The sequence below is a fragment of the Camponotus floridanus genome, unplaced genomic scaffold (genome assembly GCF_003227725.1).
Source record: "Camponotus floridanus strain SB8 unplaced genomic scaffold, Cflo_v7.5 scaffold37, whole genome shotgun sequence".
Lineage (NCBI taxonomy): Eukaryota > Metazoa > Arthropoda > Insecta > Hymenoptera > Formicidae > Camponotus > Camponotus floridanus.
In genome coordinates this window covers 967,020-987,200 of record NW_020229514.1, presented here as the reverse complement: position 1 = coordinate 987,200, position 20,181 = coordinate 967,020, and the positions used below count along the sequence as shown (strand labels likewise).

General features: G+C 30.5%; 5 protein-coding genes across 9 annotated transcripts; 3 read left to right on the top strand and 2 right to left on the bottom strand.

Moving 5' to 3' along the window:
* The first annotated feature begins 6 nt into the window (after nt 1-6).
* LOC105253260 (T-complex protein 11-like protein 1) lies at nt 7-3,361 on the top strand. 4 transcript variants are annotated; one of them, XM_011261161.3, is made up of 9 exons: nt 7-195; nt 294-482; nt 678-797; nt 1,085-1,210; nt 1,333-1,627; nt 1,727-2,248; nt 2,346-2,530; nt 2,631-2,797; nt 2,875-3,361. In XM_011261161.3, the coding sequence occupies exons 2-9, from the start codon at nt 472-474 to the stop codon at nt 3,120-3,122; spliced, it is 1,674 nt and encodes a 557-aa protein (XP_011259463.1). In that variant the 5' UTR covers nt 7-195; nt 294-471; the 3' UTR covers nt 3,123-3,361. The 4 variants fall into 4 exon arrangements, with proteins under 4 accessions (XP_011259463.1, XP_011259462.1, XP_011259461.1 ...); XM_011261160.3 differs by having other exon boundaries at nt 7-199; XM_011261159.3 differs by having other exon boundaries at nt 7-227.
* Nucleotides 3,362-4,133: 772 nt separating this feature from the next.
* On the bottom strand, nt 4,134-8,328 carry LOC105253281 (regulator of telomere elongation helicase 1 homolog; the record flags this gene model as incomplete). The annotated part of the gene is made up of 12 exons (XM_011261219.3): nt 8,099-8,328; nt 7,393-7,816; nt 7,053-7,308; nt 6,711-6,968; nt 6,308-6,618; nt 6,017-6,223; nt 5,753-5,915; nt 5,428-5,685; nt 5,101-5,340; nt 4,546-5,013; nt 4,327-4,471; nt 4,134-4,189 (listed from the first exon to the last, which is right to left on the bottom strand). Coding segments are annotated over exons 1-12 (2,919 nt in total), but the record flags the coding sequence as incomplete, so codon positions are not given.
* Nucleotides 8,329-8,417: 89 nt separating this feature from the next.
* LOC105253262 (glucosamine-6-phosphate isomerase) lies at nt 8,418-11,288 on the top strand. 2 transcript variants are annotated; one of them, XM_011261163.3, is made up of 6 exons: nt 8,423-8,704; nt 9,551-9,711; nt 9,798-10,082; nt 10,208-10,566; nt 10,708-10,789; nt 10,989-11,286. In XM_011261163.3, the coding sequence occupies exons 2-5, from the start codon at nt 9,588-9,590 to the stop codon at nt 10,783-10,785; spliced, it is 846 nt and encodes a 281-aa protein (XP_011259465.1). In that variant the 5' UTR covers nt 8,423-8,704; nt 9,551-9,587; the 3' UTR covers nt 10,786-10,789; nt 10,989-11,286. The 2 variants fall into 2 exon arrangements, with proteins under 2 accessions (XP_011259467.1, XP_011259465.1); XM_011261165.3 differs by lacking the exon at nt 10,708-10,789 and having other exon boundaries at nt 8,418-8,704; nt 10,989-11,288.
* A 3,576-nt stretch (nt 11,289-14,864) lies between these two features.
* On the top strand, nt 14,865-17,263 carry LOC105253263. The gene is made up of 2 exons (XM_011261166.3): nt 14,865-15,594; nt 16,443-17,263. Exons 1-2 carry the CDS (start codon nt 15,120-15,122, stop codon nt 17,186-17,188), a joined length of 1,221 nt encoding a protein of 406 aa, XP_011259468.1. The 5' UTR covers nt 14,865-15,119; the 3' UTR covers nt 17,189-17,263.
* Nucleotides 17,264-17,547: 284 nt separating this feature from the next.
* LOC105253264 (nucleolar GTP-binding protein 2) lies at nt 17,548-20,043 on the bottom strand. Its single transcript, XM_011261167.3, has 2 exons — nt 19,936-20,043; nt 17,548-19,642 (listed from the first exon to the last, which is right to left on the bottom strand). Exon 2 carries the CDS (start codon nt 19,635-19,637, stop codon nt 17,592-17,594), a length of 2,046 nt encoding a protein of 681 aa, XP_011259469.1. The 5' UTR covers nt 19,638-19,642; nt 19,936-20,043; the 3' UTR covers nt 17,548-17,591.
* Nucleotides 20,044-20,181: the final 138 nt, after the last annotated feature.

Genomic DNA, 20,181 nt, shown 5'->3' with positions numbered 1-20,181 from the left:
TAAATGCGCGCTTCGCAGCGTGACACTTCCGGCAAAATTCTTCGTCCGAGATGCTGTAGGCGCACATACAGCTACAGCTGTTCGCTTCGAATTAGGACACACGAATCCCGTCACGGGATGTTGTCAACAAACACACGTTTGTAAATAAATCCGATGTGTTGACGGATTTGAAGCTCTCCGAGAAGACCCTTCTTCGTGTGTAATTACCAGTCGCGCACGATTAACCTGTGCGATTAAATTTTTTTTGCTAAAAGATACTCGGGAGTGAAAATGCAATCGCGTTGTCTTTGCAGATTCCCCTCGCAGCGCAAATCGTGGGTGTTCTTTTTATAGAGTAGGCTCTCTGACCTCCTTCTATTTCTCAAGAGTGCACTCGAAACAGCCTCCCTTCTGTACACAGATCATGTTACAGTCAATCTTTTAAGTAATATATATATATATATATATATATGTTGACAGCCACACAACATTATGCCAGACAGGTATATATTATTATGTATAAAAATTTTAAATCTTCCAAATATTTTTTGGCAATGATAAAATTCGTTGTAGAATACTGTAGAATTGTTATTTTGTGTGTCAACGATTGATTCATCCTTGTAATGTTATTGATATTTGTTAATCGCTGTTAAAAGTTATCAGATCTTGATGTATATAATTAAATGATGTTTTGTCAGGAACAAAGTTTTGGTCGGTGCTGGAGTAATATGGGGTGTAACCTTTTGCTGTCTTTTATTTAGTCGCAAGTTATTAAGACCCATGGCATTATTAAATTTCATCCCCACTATTTTATATCGGTCAGTTTATCAGTTGTCTGATAACAATGTAAAATATTTATAGATTTGTTTGCTATTTTACTAATTGGAAAATTATATTAATATCTAATATCGATGTTTTTTCTCTTTCTCTCATTGTTAGTAAAATGTTAACAATTGAAAACTATACACGCTATATTTTGAAGTAATTTTTATTAATAATATATGTTTCTAATAACTTTTTAAAAATTTGATTTGAGTTTTCTTTCATTGTTCCATTTGTCTTTAATTTTAAATAAAATTCTGTTTGTTGTTTTATAATTATTTAGCAATCAAAAAATGAAGAATGAAGATGAACAAAAACATAATGCAGATGATCCTGGTACATCAACGAATTGTGATAATAATGTACATACAAATGAGCAAAATGAAGTGCAAAATGAAGAGCAAAATAGGTATATAGTGTTAGAATTTACAGTAGAGATATAAAAATGACAACTTGTCATGAATTTTTGACTAATGTTAATTATATATGAAGATGATATTATACATATTTATGTATTTCTTGCATTTATAGACAACTAACACCAAATTTTATGATGGGAGGATTAACTGCAGCATCGCCACCGAAATTTGTGTCTTTTGATGAAATTATAAAAACTGCCAATGGGATGAAAAATATGGCCTTAGCGCATGAAATTGCGGTAGATAAGAATTTTCAATTGCAAAAATTGGAACCGGAAGATGGTAGCTTTCATAGGCGAGTAAAAGAAATAATGCATAAAGCTTTTTGGAACCTGTTAGCGCAAAAATTGGCCGAAGACCCGCCAGATTATTCGCACGCACTGGTTTTATTGAAAGAAATTAAAGAAGTAATTATATAATTTCCTTTTATTTTTGTAATAAACAAAGAAAGACGCGACAAATATCCATAATAATATGGATATTTATATATTTTTTATTTATTTTAGTCCTTGGACGAACTTGTACCGCCGCAAAATTCCAGAATTAAAGAAAATATCAGAGAAGTGCTCGATCTAGACTTGATCAAACAGCAAGCAGAAAAAGGCGTATTAGATTTTCATCATTACGCGGAATACATAATCTCTGTTATGAGTAAGATTTGCGCGCCTGTCAGAGATGAAAAGATCAAAGAGCTCTCGCAGCAAGTGGACATAATTGAAACGTTCAAAGGTGTCATGGAATTGTTGCAGCTTATGAGATTAGACTTGGCGAATTTTACCATCACAATGATGAGGCCAAACATCATCGCTTTGAGTGTCGAGTATGAAAAAGCAAAGTTTGCCGAATTTTTAAAGATTAATTCAAACGGTTTGCAATACACAGAAAAATGGTTACTGAAACATTTCGATCCAGAAAAGATCGCGAGTTCATCGAACAGCGATACTAGTAATATAAGACAAATCACTCATTCTCTAGTGACAGAGGCGTATCTCGATCTTCTAGAATGGGATTTTAATCCAAATGCTGAAGTATGTGTATATGTGGATTTATTATTTTAATGAAATATGTGGAGCAGATTTTATGTTATTTGATAAGTTTATTACAAGCTAGATGTATTTTATTTAGACATTGATGTTGGATCAAGGAAGACTTTTGGAATTGCGCGATATAACTAATAGATTGAGTGTTATCGGTTCTGTGATATTGTTGGTTAATAATACAATTGGCGCACCGATTCACGGAATTTCGAGTTTTAAAAAGAATATTAAGGAACACTTGAATGCGTTGTTGGATTCTGTACATTCCAACAAGTAGGTCCAATCATAATTAAAATATATTAATCATTCTTTTTGTTTCTACAAATTTTGACTCATTATTAGCTTAGAATTATTAATATAATTTTTCCTATAGGGATTTGGAAGCTGCGATGCCTAACATTGTACTTCAAGTAAAAGAAGATGTCAAAGCGACCTTAAGGGAAGTTGATGCTCCCGAATTATCTCCAGAATTAGAAACATTGTTGGAAGGCCAGATAGCCGATCTTATAGATACAAAACATAAAATCAGATATCTTGTCAGTAAGTATATAAAAATCAGTTTGACAATTAATTTAACGACAATTAACGCTTTTGACTTTGAATAAATATCATTTTAGGTTTGCGAATTAGACAATTCCTACAGAAAATTATCCAATCACAATCCACTGCGCCCCAACAAGTACCGCCAGGTCTCTCTTCGCTACAAGAGGAATTAACAGCCGTTGCTGCTCGATTTGTAATACTTATCTCGCATAATCGCAGCGTATTTGGTGAATATTACCAAGACATTGTTGCAAACGCGTTTGCGAAAAGCGACGTTGACAATAACAAAGAAATGCATGGAGCACATACTATGGAATTGTAAAAAAGAAAGTAGAAACAAAGTAAAATTTTACATGTATGATGTTAAATACACTTCCGCGAGTTTCGCTATATACCTCTTATTCTGAGATATGCACAATTATATCAAGATTGTTTATATAGCTCCAATTATATAAATTTTTCTCAATACAATTCAGATGAGCATCAAATTACATTTATATTTATTGTGCATCTCTTTTACTAGAAATATGATAGATTTTTCTTTTTCGAATATTATATCGAGATGAGTGTATATATAATTTTTCATATTTATATCCATTTAATTATGAAAAATGGATAAGAGATATTCGCAAATTATATATATATATATATATATATATATATATATATATATATATATATATATATATACACACACGTTTGAAAATAGAGAGAAGACATCTATTATTTATTATGATTTATGAATCATAATAAAATCACAATAACGAACAATAAAACAGTGTTATGTTCTTCTTTCTTTTTCCTATAATGCTATATGCATTACTTAGAATTTACATAAAAATTATATGTATGATATATTAAGTAATGAAATTAATGATATACATGATAATGTTTTTCTTCTTTATCTCGTTTTTTAACAAAAATATTTTATATAAATTTTAACACATTTAATTATAAAATATGTGTTGTGTGTAATATAAGTGGATAAAGTATATATATAAATGTTTAATATTTTATCACATATATATTGAATATATCATTTTTATATAATCACTAAAACCAATTTTATATTATTACCGCCAAAAAGTAAAATGAAAAAGGTTATTTAATTTTATTAGATTTTATATTTTCGAACTTTTTTTTGATCTCACTAATGATGCCTGCACCATTTTTACAGCATAAAATAGCTTATAATCTCATAAATTTAAATAAAATATTTATTATCAAATACATTAAGATTCTTAATTTTTTATTAGTCTGTACTAAAAAAAAGGACCATATAAATTTAAGTTAAATAAAACTATATATAAATTGATTAGAGGAACATTTTATTCTTTATATAATTCTCAAAAGCTTCTATATGTTGTTTTTTTAGAAAACTCTGAAATCCTAAAAATAAGAATATATTTTTTTTAAAGTAAATTTATTCTCTACCTCGCCATGTGTAATTTTAAAGATTATAATCTTTATTTTTCTTATCACCTTATCACCTTTTCATTTTATCGATCTGTAAAAGATAAACTTACCTATGAATAAATGCTGAAATTGTCCGGCTGATGGAAATAAACTTGATAATGTTTTTAGTAATTCATCAAAATCACCATTTTGTGTGTAATGTTGTATCATAGTTGCAAATATTTTATAATCACTCGCTGATAATGCTCGTTTTACCTATTATTTATGTATTATTTAAGTGTTGTATTATATTTTTTCATATAAATATTATTGAACTTTTATATACTTACATCTTTCAGATATTGTTTCCCCAATGCTTTCTTATCATCTTTATTTGCTTCTTTAATGTCTTGTATGTTATTTACAGAATTACTTTCTGGAACTGTTGACGAAGAGGTTGAGGGAGCAGAAAAATACGTATCAACTCCGGACGGTAAAATATTAATTTTTCTTCTTTTAGCAGTTGGTTCGTCAACATGTTTTGCTAATTCACATGTACTCTGATTGTTTTTTAGTTTGCAAGCACTAAAATTGATCGCACATGGCTTGACTAACTTTTTTTTGTCTTTTATACTTTCATCCAAATACATATTTATGTTGAAACTATTCTCAGTTTCTTTTGTCACAAGATTGTTTTGCGCTTTTTGTTTTAAAGATTGAGATAATGTTGTTTCAAAAGTAGCACCTACGGCAGGCAGCGATATATCATCGTTCCCATATTGTGCACGAATGATGCTAGCATTATTGGGTAGTGGTAGCTGTGAAATTATTACAAATTAAAATAAAGTATTAAGAGCGCGTAATTTTTTTAATTACATTTAATTAGCGTAGAAGTAAAGACTTACAGTATTTTCCGCATTCCTGAAGAATTCTCGTAATTCTTTCGTGATCATCCCAAAATTCGTAAACTTCTTTATGTATGGCCTCAACCAAGCGGACAATTGTTTCTTGAAATTTGGATTTTCAAATCTACAATCGCAGAGTATCACTGCACCATAATCGCTTTTGTGTCTTATTATCCTGCCAATAGCTTGATTAACGGCACGTGACGCTTCAAGTTGATACCATTCTTGTCCGGTTAAACTCTGAATATTAAATTTATTCGTCATTTTTATTAGAGATCATTATATAGTGTTATTTTTTCCAAAGTTAAACAAATATGTAATATATACTTCTTTCTCCGCTGTCCTTATTTCCTCCAAATATCTTTGTTTCAGCATAACTCGTGGATCTTTTAAGGGCGGAAATGGAAGACCAATGATTAATACAGCTCTACCATTTGCATTAGCAAAATCCAGACCTTCACTGACCTTTCCTCTGCACACTGCCATGAAAACAGCCCCCTTATTAGATGGATCTCTAATTTTTTGATAATACTCATTCATCACGTTGACAAATCCATCTTTCGAGTTGGGTTCTACATAAATGGGCTATTGTCCAGTATAATTAATATATTATACGGCTTAAAATACATTACTAACACATTAAATTACTCACTTTACGTTCAGCAATTTGCGTCCATAAACCCATATTCTGCCATTCATCTCTGCATTTTTTCATAATCGGATATGAAGGAAAAAATATCAACAATCCGTGAGGGATGATGCAGCTAAAGTTATACACTGTTCTTCCAAGAGATGCGATATATTTCGGATCATTTCTATGAAAATATAAGTGTAATAATATAAGTGTGATAATATAATAATAGAAAATAATTAGAGAATAATTACATTGCTATGCTATATATATAATAGCATTTACCTCGTGTTGTAAGATGAATTGAGTAGATGATTATCTGGACCCTGACTAAGAACACCAACACATACTTGTTGTTTTGTTACAATATGCGGATTTTCTAACTGAACTGCTATTGGTATACCAAGTTCTGATATGAATGGTTTTAATGGAGACAATGTACCGCTTGTGAGTATTACTGAACGTATTCCTTGTTCTACCATTTGCTCCATACTATATAAAAAGACAAAGAAACAATCGTATTTCTTGTATGATTTATAATTAAAATATTTTCTTTTTACTTTAAAAGATTTATACCCAAAGCCAGGACTAAAACACCAATAACTAATAAGCTTTCCGTCCGTTTTTATCGTCTTCTTGGTCTCCCAAACATCATTCTTGTAATTCTTTTTCTGTTCTTCTGTCTGTATATGGACCTTATAGCAGCGTTTTACTTTCTCCTTATGACGTGTGATAGAAGTACCGCTATTAAAAGCAGTCTTTAATAAGTCACTAAACTTTTGTAGTGCATTTCCTTTTCTCGCAAATGGAGAAGTACTAGTAGTTGTCAAATATGAAATTATTTTTTCCAATTTATCTACCACAATTTGTTCTTTACCATGTGTTAACTGTTACAAAAATCATACAGCAACAATTTTAAATAAAAGAAATATATATATGAAATTTAATAACGTTGTTTAATAAAATTAAAAATGTTTACCTCAATTTTCTCAAGTAATTCAAAGATGAATCCACCAGGAAAAGTGTCTCCCTCGGTACGATTTTTTAATTCGATAGAATCGACTGCTTTTTCCAATTCCAAAAACATCGTTTTTAAGATATATAAATCCTCTGCTGTGAAATCTTTTTGAACATTATTCTCTGGTGAAAAGTCATTTTCCAAATCTATATCTTTAGCCATATCTTTCATTACTGCAGTTACTTCATCAATACATAATGCAATATCTGTACTACTTATCTATATGAAGATATATATATTTAATTAAAATATACACAAAATATCAAAAACAATAAAAAGTACCTTTTAAAAATGCTTTTATACCTGTAATGATGCTGCTTCTTCGCAAACTTTTTCAACATTATGAGCTTCATCTAACAAAACTACAGTATTTTGTAAATCTATACCCTGTGACTTTCGTGTTTTAGGATCCAGTAGATAATTATAAGGCATGAAAACAATATCTGCATTTTGCTTCAATTCTTTTGCCAAAAAATATGGGCAGCATTTGTGTTTTTGTCCAATTTTAACTAAATCTTCTATATCTAATACTTCCTGTTTAAAAACAGGATCGTCTTTTCTAAACATGTTAGAATTTATGTAAGATTTTATATAACAACTTTTTTTATCTTGACTACAAAATTACAGGAATATTTGCACATACCTTGCTTCAACATTATTGTAATAAAAACAAGTTCTTGATTTTACTTTGGAGTGACACATATGTATTTTGTTAAAAGCACTTGCTTCTTTAGAAACTTCCGGATGAATGCATAATTGATCTCGGGATCCCAATACAGCAGTGGCAACATGTTTGTACGATGTTTTCTTCAATTCGTACATAGCCTGAGACAGTTGAGAATGCGTTCGGGATGCATAAATAATTTTGGGCATGGCCCATCCAAAACTTTGAACATTATCTGGTACTCCTGATGCCTTTTCAAGCCCGTCAACCAAATATTTAAAAAAATGTCCACCAAAGTCTTTTTTCTCAATTGCACCTGCTATTACTTGTGCTTGTAATTGAGCTTTTTTTGTTAACAGCCAACTTAAAGAAGAGCATAGAAGACTGAGAGTTTTTCCAGTGCCTACGAGATATATTCATTTAATTAATAGAAAATACAGAAAAAATAAACTAATAAATAAAAGAAGTAACAAATAAAATATATCAATCAAAAAATTCTATTTTTCATGTAAAATCTTCTCAAATGACAAATTTTAATTTTAAGAGATAATTTATATTTTTATATAAATGTTTTAATATCTTTTTTAAATGTAGGGCTTTAAATTTGCAATCTTTTGTCGAATTTTACTTTACACGAATTTTCTAAGATTTAAGATTTTTCAATTAATTGTAAGCGCGAATTTACCTGTGGGGGACTCCAAGACACCGTGCTGACCATTTTGTAGGCATTCTATCACTTTTTTCATGTACTCCTCTTGTACGGAATACGGTTTAAAAGGAAAGCTAACGATGATATCGTTAATCGTGATGTCAGGCATCTCGAGAGTTGGTCAACAAACACATCAGCTGTATAAAATGGAATTCTAGGCTTCTTCCCGCCAGAAGGAAAACCCAACCTAACTCCCAACTTTGCCCCGGATGGATTACTTTACCTAACCTATATTTCCTCCCATTTGTGCGAACGAAACTGGGTGAAGTGTAGAGGGAATGAGAGAAAAGAAAGTAGTGTAGAAAGTGCAATCGCGTTACAGATCTCTTGTTTACATATGCAGCTTGTCAAGAACGCAAAACTCCCTCTTATTATTCGCGTTTGAGCGATAAAAGGTAGATAAAAGAACAACGGCATGAAAAGAATAATACTGCGATAAGGATTTACATGGCGATGAGTTAAACGAGCCGCTGCATTCGAAAAGAGACAACTCGAGCGATTAGGTTAATGCGTGCCTCTAGTCAAGTAATCAGCTGATCAGTAGGTTCGACCGGTGGAGTTGGAATACGAAACGCGTAACAGGTTTGCGCCCTTTCAAGTTACTTCGTACGATTTGTTCGTTGCTAAAAAAATTGTATAGCTTCCCCGTCATTTGATAAAATCAGAAAAGCTAAATTGTGATGGATAGCGTAATAAATCAATTTTATTTATCGCGTATATATAAATAACTGAAGGTCAATAGTTATTGGTTATTGACCCCGAGAAAGAGCTGCATAATGTGATTTTGTGCAAGATACCATATGTAGTTTGAGAAGCATTTTAAATATAGATTTCAGTATCTATCATATTTTTTTATAATTTTAAATGTATGTAAAAATATATGGTTCATATAATATGTATCCATATATTATCATGTATTATCATGAGTATGATATGTAATATTATATGATATATCATATAATATTACATATCATACTCATGTATTATTAAAAAATTTCTTTGTAGGAAAATATGTAAGTTGAATATTTTATATATATATTTGGAGAGCTTTTTAAACATGTTTTTTTGTGACTTATCTTTGAGATAGGAATACAAAGCACTTGCAATTGTAAATATGTTTTATTGCAGATAAAAAGATAGACTTGTTCTTGATAATATGTTAGTGCTTTTTAGACTTGGAATGAAATAAAAATTTCATGTTTTATAAATAATTCATTTTTTTAATTATGTGTAATTTATTTCTCTTATATTATTAATATCTTAATTAATAAAGAAAACTATCCAATCTTTAATAGTAAGTAAAAAATAAAAAATTTACCCAATTTTTTGTGTTAAAATATAATTTAAATTTTTGCATAATTAACATAAGCTATGTAGACTTGATGTAACAGATTAATTTTATTACAAATCTATTTATTTATTTTGCAGTGTGTGATTGTAATTGTAATTAACATAAATACTCATTATGCGTCTGGTAATTTGTGATACAGTAGATTATGTGGCAGACTGGTCTGCAAAGTATGTTCTAAAAAGAATCAATGATTTCAATCCTAATGAGAACAAGTATTTTGTTCTCGGTCTTCCTACAGGTATGTTAATTTTTGTTTTATTTTTAACATTTACTTGATTGTATTTTCTTATCAATCTCTTTTTGTTTTCTTGTTGTATTATATAGGTGGTACACCTTTGGGAATGTACAAAAAACTCATAACATATTACCAACAAGGCAAAATTTCCTTCAAATATGTTAAGACATTTAATATGGATGAGTATGTCGACTTGCCAAGAGATCATCCAGAGTCTTATCACTATTACATGTATAACAATTTCTTCAAACACATAGATATAAATCCCGAGAACGTACATATACTTGACGGAAACGCAACGGATCTTGAAAAAGAGTGCAATGATTTTGAAAGAAAGATTAATGAGGCTGGTGGAATAGAATTATTCATTGGAGGTACATTAGTAATTTTTCATTAAATATAAAGACTATAGATATTCTTAATTGCAACAAATATTTACAAAAAAGAACGAAAAAGAAAAGTGTCCAGGTTTATCTAATTATAAAACATTATGTGATAGGTATTGGTCCAGATGGACATATAGCTTTCAATGAGCCAGGTTCTTCATTAGCTTCTCGTACAAGAGTAAAAACTCTTGCACAAGATACTTTGGAAGCTAACGCGAGATTCTTTGGAAATGATATTAATAAAGTGCCGAAACAGGCTCTGACAGTAGGTGTCGGCACCGTAATGGACTCGAAAGAAGTAATGATCCTTATCACTGGATCTCATAAAGCTTTTGCTCTTTACAAAGCGATAGAAGAAGGTGTTAATCATATGTGGACGGTATCAGCATTTCAACAACATCCTCGTACGCTTATAATCTGTGATGAAGATGCAACTTTAGAATTACGTGTGAAAACAGTTAAATATTTTAAGGTAATTTACACACATATATAATCTCTCTCTTTCGTATATAAACTTGCTTTTCCATCGTGAAGCAGAGACGCATTAAGTTAGTTAATCTAAAAATATAACACGGAAATTCCGTCTTGCATTCAATTTATATGCTACACATAGGCACTCAGTGATGTACATCGCAAATTGATTGAGGAAGATGGAAATGCAATCCCTCGTCGCACAATACAAAATAATTGAAATGGTAGTTATCTTCATGATCTTTATGATCAAAAAATTTTTTAAATTAATTAATAATACATATCCATTTTCCTTTCTGTGTCTAGTAAAAATAAATTGTATTTGATATATAAATCATATTTATTTATTCTTATGAATTTATAGTGAAAACTAAGTTTTATAGCAAAATATAATTCAAAATTCTTATCATGTTTTCCTTACAGAGTTTATGGGATATTCATAGCAAATTGATTGAGCAAGAGAGCCGGGCAAAATAAGAATCGTTTATCGACGTTTCTCGAAGAAATCGTCGAATTAAAAAGAGGATTAAAAAAAAAACAAATGGAGAGAAGTTAAGCATTGATAATCAAGCTGTGAATAAATTGATGAAATATTATGTTACGAAATATCTTCTACATTTATTATTTTAATCATATTTTACTTTATATGCAAATTTTAATTATATATACTCTATTTTTACAACTGCTATATAAATACCAGGGAAATGTATTTTTATATTATACTATTCTAACAATTTTCATAAATAAATACCTTTTTTATCACCATATATATTGCAGGAGATATTTTTTGAATAATCTAAAATTATAAAATTTGATCTAATTCTCCACATTCCCAAACATTCCGAAACAAAAATAACTTAATATAAATTTAATTTATATTAATAATACACAAATGTTATATAAGTAGCCGCAAAAATATGACGCATAATGCGATTGGTACAAGGTAACGTTAAAATATATACGTAAATCATGGGATAATCATAGGTCCTTCATAGTGAAACGAGGACAAACTGATTGAATATTGAGAGAGAGAAAGAGAAAAGTTAAAGCGTGATGAACGGCTGGGAGGATCGTTGTGGCCGCATGCGCGGAAGATCATCAATTGACAAATAATACGTATGCGAATTGACTACACGCATCTCTGCATGCAAAGATTAATCTCATCCGGCACGTATATATACATACTGCAAACGTCACGTAGTAATCGTGACTCTAATTGTAACTATGTGTGACATAAGAATTGATTCTTCTTTTTCTTTATTATTTTCCATTGAAACGTTATGTCGAAATAAAATTTCTCACTTCTAATAAACAAGTCCAAAATATTCCAATATATGATTACACGTAAATTCATGACATTATATTCGCATTTAGAGTTAATTTTAATTTTGATTTTATATAAGACTGTATTATTTGTATAAACTTGTTCAGTGATAATGCAATTTATTTTAGTATAGACTATTTTAAATATCATTTTTTTTTGTAAAATTTTACATGTATTGCCCTCTACGTCAATATTGATATTTACTCTAAAAAATTTGTTTACATATAACAAAATATTAATTTTTGAAAAAGAGATCTCGAATTAATTATGTTTTTAATCATTATTTCAATAGAATCTATATATTTCGCAGTTTTATCAATTAATTTGCTTTCAATAATTCTCTTTTATAAACGGAAACGAATCTAAAAATTCAAATAGTGATATTTTAGCCTTTACTCTGCCTAAGATGTAAAATACGAATAAATTTGAGTAAGAAAAGCTTGTTACATTAAAAAAATAATTATAAAATTAATGGATATGAACACATCAAGAAGTCCTTAATAAATAAGAATTTTTTTTAAAAGAACATAGATAATTCAAAATATCTTTAATAAAATAAATATCTTTAAATATAAATGTAAGTGAAATATTTCGATGTTTACTTTTGTGTTTCTTCAGCCACAAATATAAATGAAAAAAAAAAATTATATGATTCATATAATAAAATGGAAGTAATGGAAATATAATGAATATGTAGAAAATTAGCAAGGTCATAAGAGGCTAAATTATATTCTGTTATTATGCAATTGGATTATACAACAATGATTAAATTTACATGTTAAAAAAAAGTGTTGTGTTATTCTTTTTTGTCCATAGCATTCATTCACTTCTTAAATGCACAGTATATTTTTTTCTTTTTCTTTTTTATATTTATGCTGAAGAAATACAAGTAAGTCGGAGCGTTTTTTTCCATTTATATTCATTAAAGTGAATTTATATAATAATTACTTATGTTCTTCAAAAAAATTTTTATTATTATTAACAGAAACATTTATGAAACGTTTTTAAAACGAATATGTGCTACCTGGATACTATATAACTATGATATTTATAACAAGATTACAAATAATCGATAACTTATCGAGATATTTGTAATATTCAATTTTATGTTACATTTACATTTTTATATTCAATTATATGTTTACTTATTGAAATAATATTTGTAATATTCAGTTTTATATTACATTTACATTTTTATATTCAGTTTTATGTTACGTTATATTTTTATAACATTAATTTGTGTTTAAATTTAGGAGTCTCTGTCTTCATCTGTACTATTTTTATTGCGGTTTTATTGTTGCGATTATATTCGAGGCTAAACTCGATTTCTGCTATGCTTTTTGCTGTCAATATTTTATGATATATTACTTATATTGGACATATTTTCGTCCGCGATTTTATCATCATGTTATGACAGCAAATCATTTGATTTCCCTGTTGCCTATCTGTCATTAATATTTGATATAATAGATCCTGTTTATTTGCTACGTATTTATTATGACGATGTAATAGTAGGCAATGTTCTAATTTTCTTGCATTTTGAATTTCCTACCGTCATATATACAGATCATCTATATAGATTGTGATCTATTAAAAGCTGAATTTAATAAAGACGCAACAAAATTTACTGTAAAATCACTTGATAGCATATTATTTTATCGAAGAAGATCCTGTTTTTGCATCCGATTAAAAATTTCTATGATTATTTTATGTATTTTCTAATATTTAATTAAAAGAATCAATACATATGTTAATTATTCTAACATCATTGATTGATACGAAAGCAATAGCTTTATAAATCATTAATGATTTTGCCAAAAAAAATGCTGATAAGATTATATGAAATCGTTAAACATGTAAAAAACCGATTACGAGAGATATTCTGCATCAGCAGAATATCTTTTGCCGAGTCATCCGTATATATATTTCATCTCGTAATAAATTATAAAATGCGCCAAGATTGATAAACGATTATAATTATTGATGAAGATTTTCCTTTTGCGGTTTAGTTGTAAAAAATTGATTTCGTAAGTGTTGCGTTAATTTCGTGTGTGATTGATTATGTAAGTATAATTTCTAAGAATCTCTTCGTAAAAAAAGCTGAGTAATATAATCATTTACTTCTCAAGAAAAAAAATTCCTAGCGAATATATCTAATAATAATTATTTCGCTTGTAGTCTATTTATTAATTTTCAATTTCTAACATAAATTGAACAGTAAAAATAATTAAAAGGCTTCAAGGACCAACGCAAAGGTGAAATTTATGCACAATCAAAATTTTATGTTGCGATATTCCGATTATTACTGTTAATGTGTTGCGCTTCTTTAATTGATTGTTTGAATCATTACTTTGCGTATCTTTGTTTCCGACTTTTTTGACTTTTTAATTACCATTTATTTTGATTTGCCGTTTTTCCGAATCTTATTTATATTATACCAATGACTGTTATTTTTCGAATCTTATTTATATTATACCAATGACTGTTATTTTTATTTTATGTTTATTACTCACTTTGTTATTCGACATTGAAAAGGATCCGAATTGGATCGAAATGCAGCAATTTGTCGTGTTTAAATTAAATAAACATTTTTATATGTTTTGTTAAATTGAAACAAGCGTTTGATTTTTGCATAAATTTCACCTTTGCGTTGGTCCTTGAAGCCTTTTAACTATTTTTAGTGATTTTATCTAACGGACCTTTATTTCATTATAATAATTTTAAATTGAACAGCTTTTCTAAAATTACGTTGTCACATTTGTCGAACGTATCTGACTTTTAATTAGTTGGGAAAAATCCAATTATATAACAGAGTTCGCAGAAAATCTTGAAATATTCCATGTTTGTGTGTACGTAATGTTAACTGTGTGTAATTTGTACTAAATGTAAATGATATTAAGAATGATATGAGATATGACAGATACGTAAATGTAAGAGGCATTGATACGAGATGATCCCCACTCCAACAGAGATCCAACCTTCTAGTTTCCAGCAAGTGGAAGTGCCTTCCAAATGATCCTGTATGTATGGTCGATTAAGGAGAAGAGGCGGTAATCATACAGCGGTGATTATTACAATTGGAATGACTATTCGCTGGTGTTGAATACGCGCGCGCGCGCTTATTTTATGACTCGTATCTCCAGCGTGTCTTCAGTCTTGGTGCGATACCAGAAGCGATAGTTAGTTAGTAGTGATAGATAGAGCGAGGGCGTTTTTTTATTCAACTAGACATGAGCAGCGAGGATTCCAAGATCGAGTTGCGCGAATTGCAACCGATACTAAGCCGCACGTTCGGTGATCAGCTGATCGTCATCCGTTATACGACCAAGAATTTGTTGCAACCCGGTGAGAATTATGGCAGTACTATTTTTGGCGTTCATGCTGTGATCAAGCGTGATGACGAGGCCGAAGAGGAAGATCTTTATCTGGTGGCGAAGATGCCTCCGCCGACGCAATTTCAACGGAAGATCTTTGACAGTCCGTATTCATTCAGAAAGGAGATTTTTATGTATGAGACCATTATACCTTATTACAAACAGCTGGAGAGAGACGTCGGTTTTAAGGAGGATGAACTGTTTGATATAGTGCCGAAATATTATCAGTCCCGATTGTCGCTAAATCCGGACGTCGATTTCGATGATAACGCTGTTATTCTGATGGAGAATTTAAAAACGCGCGGCTATTACATCTGCGACAGAGTTAAAGGTAGTATTAAATTTCTTCCATACTCGAAACAACAAGTATTATGTCATGCAAAATTTTGAACTTATTATGATATTATCATGTGAATAATTATGTTTCTAATCGAGAATTCTTTGATCATTAAAATTAAAAAAAATTGCTTAAGAAAAATTACGAATTACATAATGCAACTATAAAGTATAAATTATTTATGAATTTTTTCCAAATCCCACTTTGCACTAAAATTTCATTCGACTTAACATTTGATATAAATTTTTATTTTATAATTTCACAATCCTGGTAATTAAAAATTTATATTATGCTTAATTGTTCAATCATAATGTAATTTTAATAAAATTATATGATAGGAATATTTGTATCTTCTAATAATTTTAAGTAATATATACTTAATATTTAATGATATTTAGAGATATTTATGATAAAACATAAGAGATATTTTATGTTATTCGATATATAATATCCATATTTTTTGTCATAAGAATGATTTACGATCTAAGTAACAAAAACGAGATTTATTATTGCCAATCCTTGACACCATTTTTTTCTTTCGTATTTACTTATTTGCTAATTTCTCTTGACTCAATCCATGAAAAAATATCGAGTTCTCAATGATGACCTTTCTAAATCGCGAAAGATGTTTGATAAGATTACTGAAATTATATGTTTGATAAGATTACTGAAATTATATCACTTATGATTGTCATTGTTTATCTAAGATTAGATTATTATTCTTAGAAAGAAAGAAAATTATCAAAAGTTAAGAAAATATGTCTAATCATTCTATTATCTGGTTAAGAAAATATGTCTAATCATTCCATGATATTCACTTGCCTTTTATTTTCCGAGCACAGGATGTGACCTCGAGCACTCGAGAGCCGCTATACGGGCAATGGCAAGATTTCATGCGCTAGGAATGGCCTCCAAATACAAGCAACCAGAGTATTTTGAGGTGCTGAAGCAACGTAGCAAGAGCATAGAAGTTCAAACCGAGGACTTCAGCCAAATGCGGGAAGACATGCTGAAGAGGATAGCGGATGATCCGGAAATAGGTGTTCACATTGATCGGTGTAGCGCAGTGATGAGCGAATCGATGCAGCACGGTTTGTGGGATATGTTGCCCGATGAACCGTGGTCCACTATTGTACACTCGGACTTCTGGGTGAATAACATCATGTTCCATCATGATGAGAACGGCCAAGTGGACGATGTCAAGTTTGTAGACTTTCAGAATTATCTGTTCTTCAATCCACTGCGCGAGTTGGTTTTCTTCCTGTTTTCCAGCACGGAAAACAGCAACGATCACATCGAGGAGCTGATAGATCTCTATCATGAGACATTCATAGCCGTGTTGCTTCGAATGGGTTGCGACACCGAGTCATTCACGAGAGAAAAGTTCGACGACCATCTAATGACCTCTGCCAAATTCGAATTTATGCACTTGATCTTCATGCTCAAGATACTCACGTTGAATATACAAGAATCCGAATTCAAAAACAATGATCTGGAGAACTTTTTGATTACTTACAAAGGCAACCAATTATTCGTCCAACGGCAGCGCAAACTTATATCGTATTTTGTTCAACGCGATTGGATTTAAGCAATACGATAGGAAAAAAGGCTCCCTATAATATGTTGAATTATACATACATATATTATACACTTAATTATTATATTTATATAATTATATAATTTATATAATTTATATTTATATATTTATATAATTTATATAATTATTATATTTATATTATTATATTTATATGCACGATCACATAATGTGATTATACTGTATATACATATTATTTGACTTTCTATCTCCTACATATTAGAATAAAAAATTATAAAAAAATGACACCAATTTTACAGAAAAAGAAGATAGAGAAAAAGATATACAAAATGTAACAAGCTTAGAGAAAAAAAATAAAATTTATTTTTATATAAAAATCTCAAGTTGCATTTTATACATACTTGAAGAAATCGATTTAATTTATTCTAGAATCGACTTATCGCTCTCTCTTGACCTTGGGAACTTTCCTATTTCTATTTCTGTTTTTCACATTTGTCACTTCATAGAAATTGCTTCCTATCTTTTTCCTCTTATTCGCACGTTCGATGGCTCTTCGCTGTCTACTCGTTAATTTTTCTGTTACTTTTTTAACAGAGGACGAGGTAGTAAAGGTATTGCTGTTTGAAGGCACCTTGGAAGTCATTTCACTGTCGCTAGAATCATATTTATTATCTAGAATGTCGAACGCATTCTGTTTCAGGTTGTCCTGTTCGACAGGTAAACGAATTTCTATATCTGAATGCTCGCTATTAGTTGCTTGTTCTGATAACAGTTCTTCATGAATTTTCGTATCTGAATTCTCATTGTTAATCGTTTGTTCTGATAGTGATTCTTTACGAATTTCTGTATCCGAATGTTCATTATTAGTCGTTTGTTTTGATAATGCTTTTTCATGAATTTCCGTATCAGAATGCTCGTTAATAGCTATTTGTTCCGATAATGGTTCTTCACTAATTTCCGCATCTGAATGCTCGTTATTAGTTGTTTGTTCCATCAGTGATTCTTCACAAATGTTCGTATCTGGACACTCGTTATTAGTCGTTTGTTGCGATAGCGGTTCTTCAAAACCTGCTGGTAGAACATAAAATGGCAATTTACCGCGTTGCCAATCGTTCAATACCATACGCGCGACAATAGCTATATCAGGTTCTCCTTTCTTCAAAAGCTTGCCACTTCGATGAGCCAGTTTTTCCAAGAAATCCACGTGATCCTTCCACTTATCTATATTATATGTTTTACGTATATATTCAGGTTTCACTCTCTCTAGAACGGAGACGATGTAATCTTCCGGGTTCTGAATCAGTTCCACCCTTACGACGCCCTTCAATACCTTCTCCGTATCGGTTTCCGTCGATGGATAGACAACGCCGGGGCAATCTATTAGATAAATACGGCGCATGAGAGTTATATATTGCCATACCTTTGTTTCTCCAGCTATAGGTGCTACTTTGCAGACCTTTTTAGAACGTAAAGTATTTATGATAGAACTCTTTCCTGTATTGGGATATCCTATGAAACCAACACTGATCTGTTTTTTATCAACATGCAATTTTGAAAACTGCCTTAGCAGATTTATCAGAGAACCTTTGCCAAAGGGATGGGTTAAGGAAGCATGAAAGGCAACTGTTGGATATTCCTTGCTCAGAATTGCCATCCATCTTTGAGTGACCCACGTTGGTACTAGATCTACTTTATTTAAGATAAATATCAGATGTTTATATGGTTTATCGGTTTTTAGATATTTCTCCACAGGAAGAGATCTGGTCCCCATCGGATCCCTTGCATCCAATACTTCTAGAATAACATCTGAGGAATCAATGACTTTGTACAGCTCATTCCATATCCTTTTACTTTGTCCCGCTCCCATGATCCATTCCCTTTGTACATCTTTTACACCAGTATCCTCACGAATAAGATCATGATCTTTAGAATCCTTCTCCTTACTGTAAGTATCTTCCTTCTCCTCGGCTGATTTTTGCAATTCATCATAAGATGTTACCATCAAATTGGGTCTTTTTCTGACTTTCTTTGGACCAAAAACACTTTCAAAACTTTCAGTATCTAACAAATGTACTCTTGCATTTGCTGCCTTTTGCTGAAGTAAAGTTATAGGCAATTGAGTCGGTTTCATAACAACCTTATAGGGATCCTTCACAGCAGTTCCCAATTCATTTTGGAATTTTTGTAAAGCATTCTGCGATATGACTCTCGAATTACCGAACCATCTCCGGGATGGCTCCACGCGTGACATAGTTCCTGAGGCGTTCCAGCCTTGAAAAGGTGCAGGACTAATGATTTCTCCAACGCGATTGCGTTTTGGTTTCTGATTACGATACATCTGTAATCTTTTAATGGTTGCTTTTGTTCTCACTTTAGCAACTCCTTTCAATCCTTCCGTAGGACGTTCAGGATTCATACTATGCCCTGAACGATTAAAGCCCTGCTTTCGCGGGGCTTTAGTAGTGCCATGTGATTTAGCCATATTGCCTGTATAACACAAATATTATTTAACATTTCAATAAAATATAATAATAAATATATAATAATAAATATAATAATAAATATTATATATAAAAATATACATTATAATATAAAAAAGATATAACAGTTTCTTCTTCAAAGTCATTTTTCAAGATTGAAATCTCCGAGTCACTCATGCATATTAAAAAAATTTATTTAAAGTATTAATTTTAACTTTTGCAAAAATGACTTTAAATTCGGCTTTAATTTAGAAATATCATTTTTCGTACTTTTTTGCCAAATATACGTATAAATAATACCTTCTAAGGTAGAATTCCAATTATAAAATTCACCGTACTTCACCAGAGCCTAAGAATTCAGGTTAGGTTAACACATTGAATATAGGAAGAAGCATGAACGAAACTGCATGAAACGAAAATTCAGTGGTGAGGGATGCAATACGTCATAAATCTGAAGTGACACCTGGTGGGTTACAAACACAACTTCAATTTCATTGATGTCGTGTGTGTCAGTAAAAAAACTAAATCATTTTTATGATTTATAAC

Coding starts and splice junctions, on each gene's coding strand:
- LOC105253260 (XM_011261161.3), top strand. Junction 798..1,084: donor ATCCCCACTATTTTATATCG/GTCAGTTTATCA, acceptor ATAATTATTTAG/CAATCAAAAAATGAAGAATG. Junction 2,249..2,345: donor ATTTTAATCCAAATGCTGAA/GTATGTGTATAT, acceptor TATTTTATTTAG/ACATTGATGTTGGATCAAGG.
- LOC105253262 (XM_011261163.3), top strand. CDS start 9,588: ATGCGTCTGGTAATTTGTGATACAGTAGATTATGTGGCAGACTGGTCT. Junction 10,083..10,207: donor AATAGAATTATTCATTGGAG/GTACATTAGTAA, acceptor ATTATGTGATAG/GTATTGGTCCAGATGGACAT. Junction 10,567..10,707: donor AAACAGTTAAATATTTTAAG/GTAATTTACACA, acceptor TGCTACACATAG/GCACTCAGTGATGTACATCG.
- LOC105253263 (XM_011261166.3), top strand. CDS start 15,120: ATGAGCAGCGAGGATTCCAAGATCGAGTTGCGCGAATTGCAACCGATA. Junction 15,595..16,442: donor CATCTGCGACAGAGTTAAAG/GTAGTATTAAAT, acceptor TTCCGAGCACAG/GATGTGACCTCGAGCACTCG.
- LOC105253264 (XM_011261167.3), bottom strand. CDS start 19,637: ATGGCTAAATCACATGGCACTACTAAAGCCCCGCGAAAGCAGGGCTTT.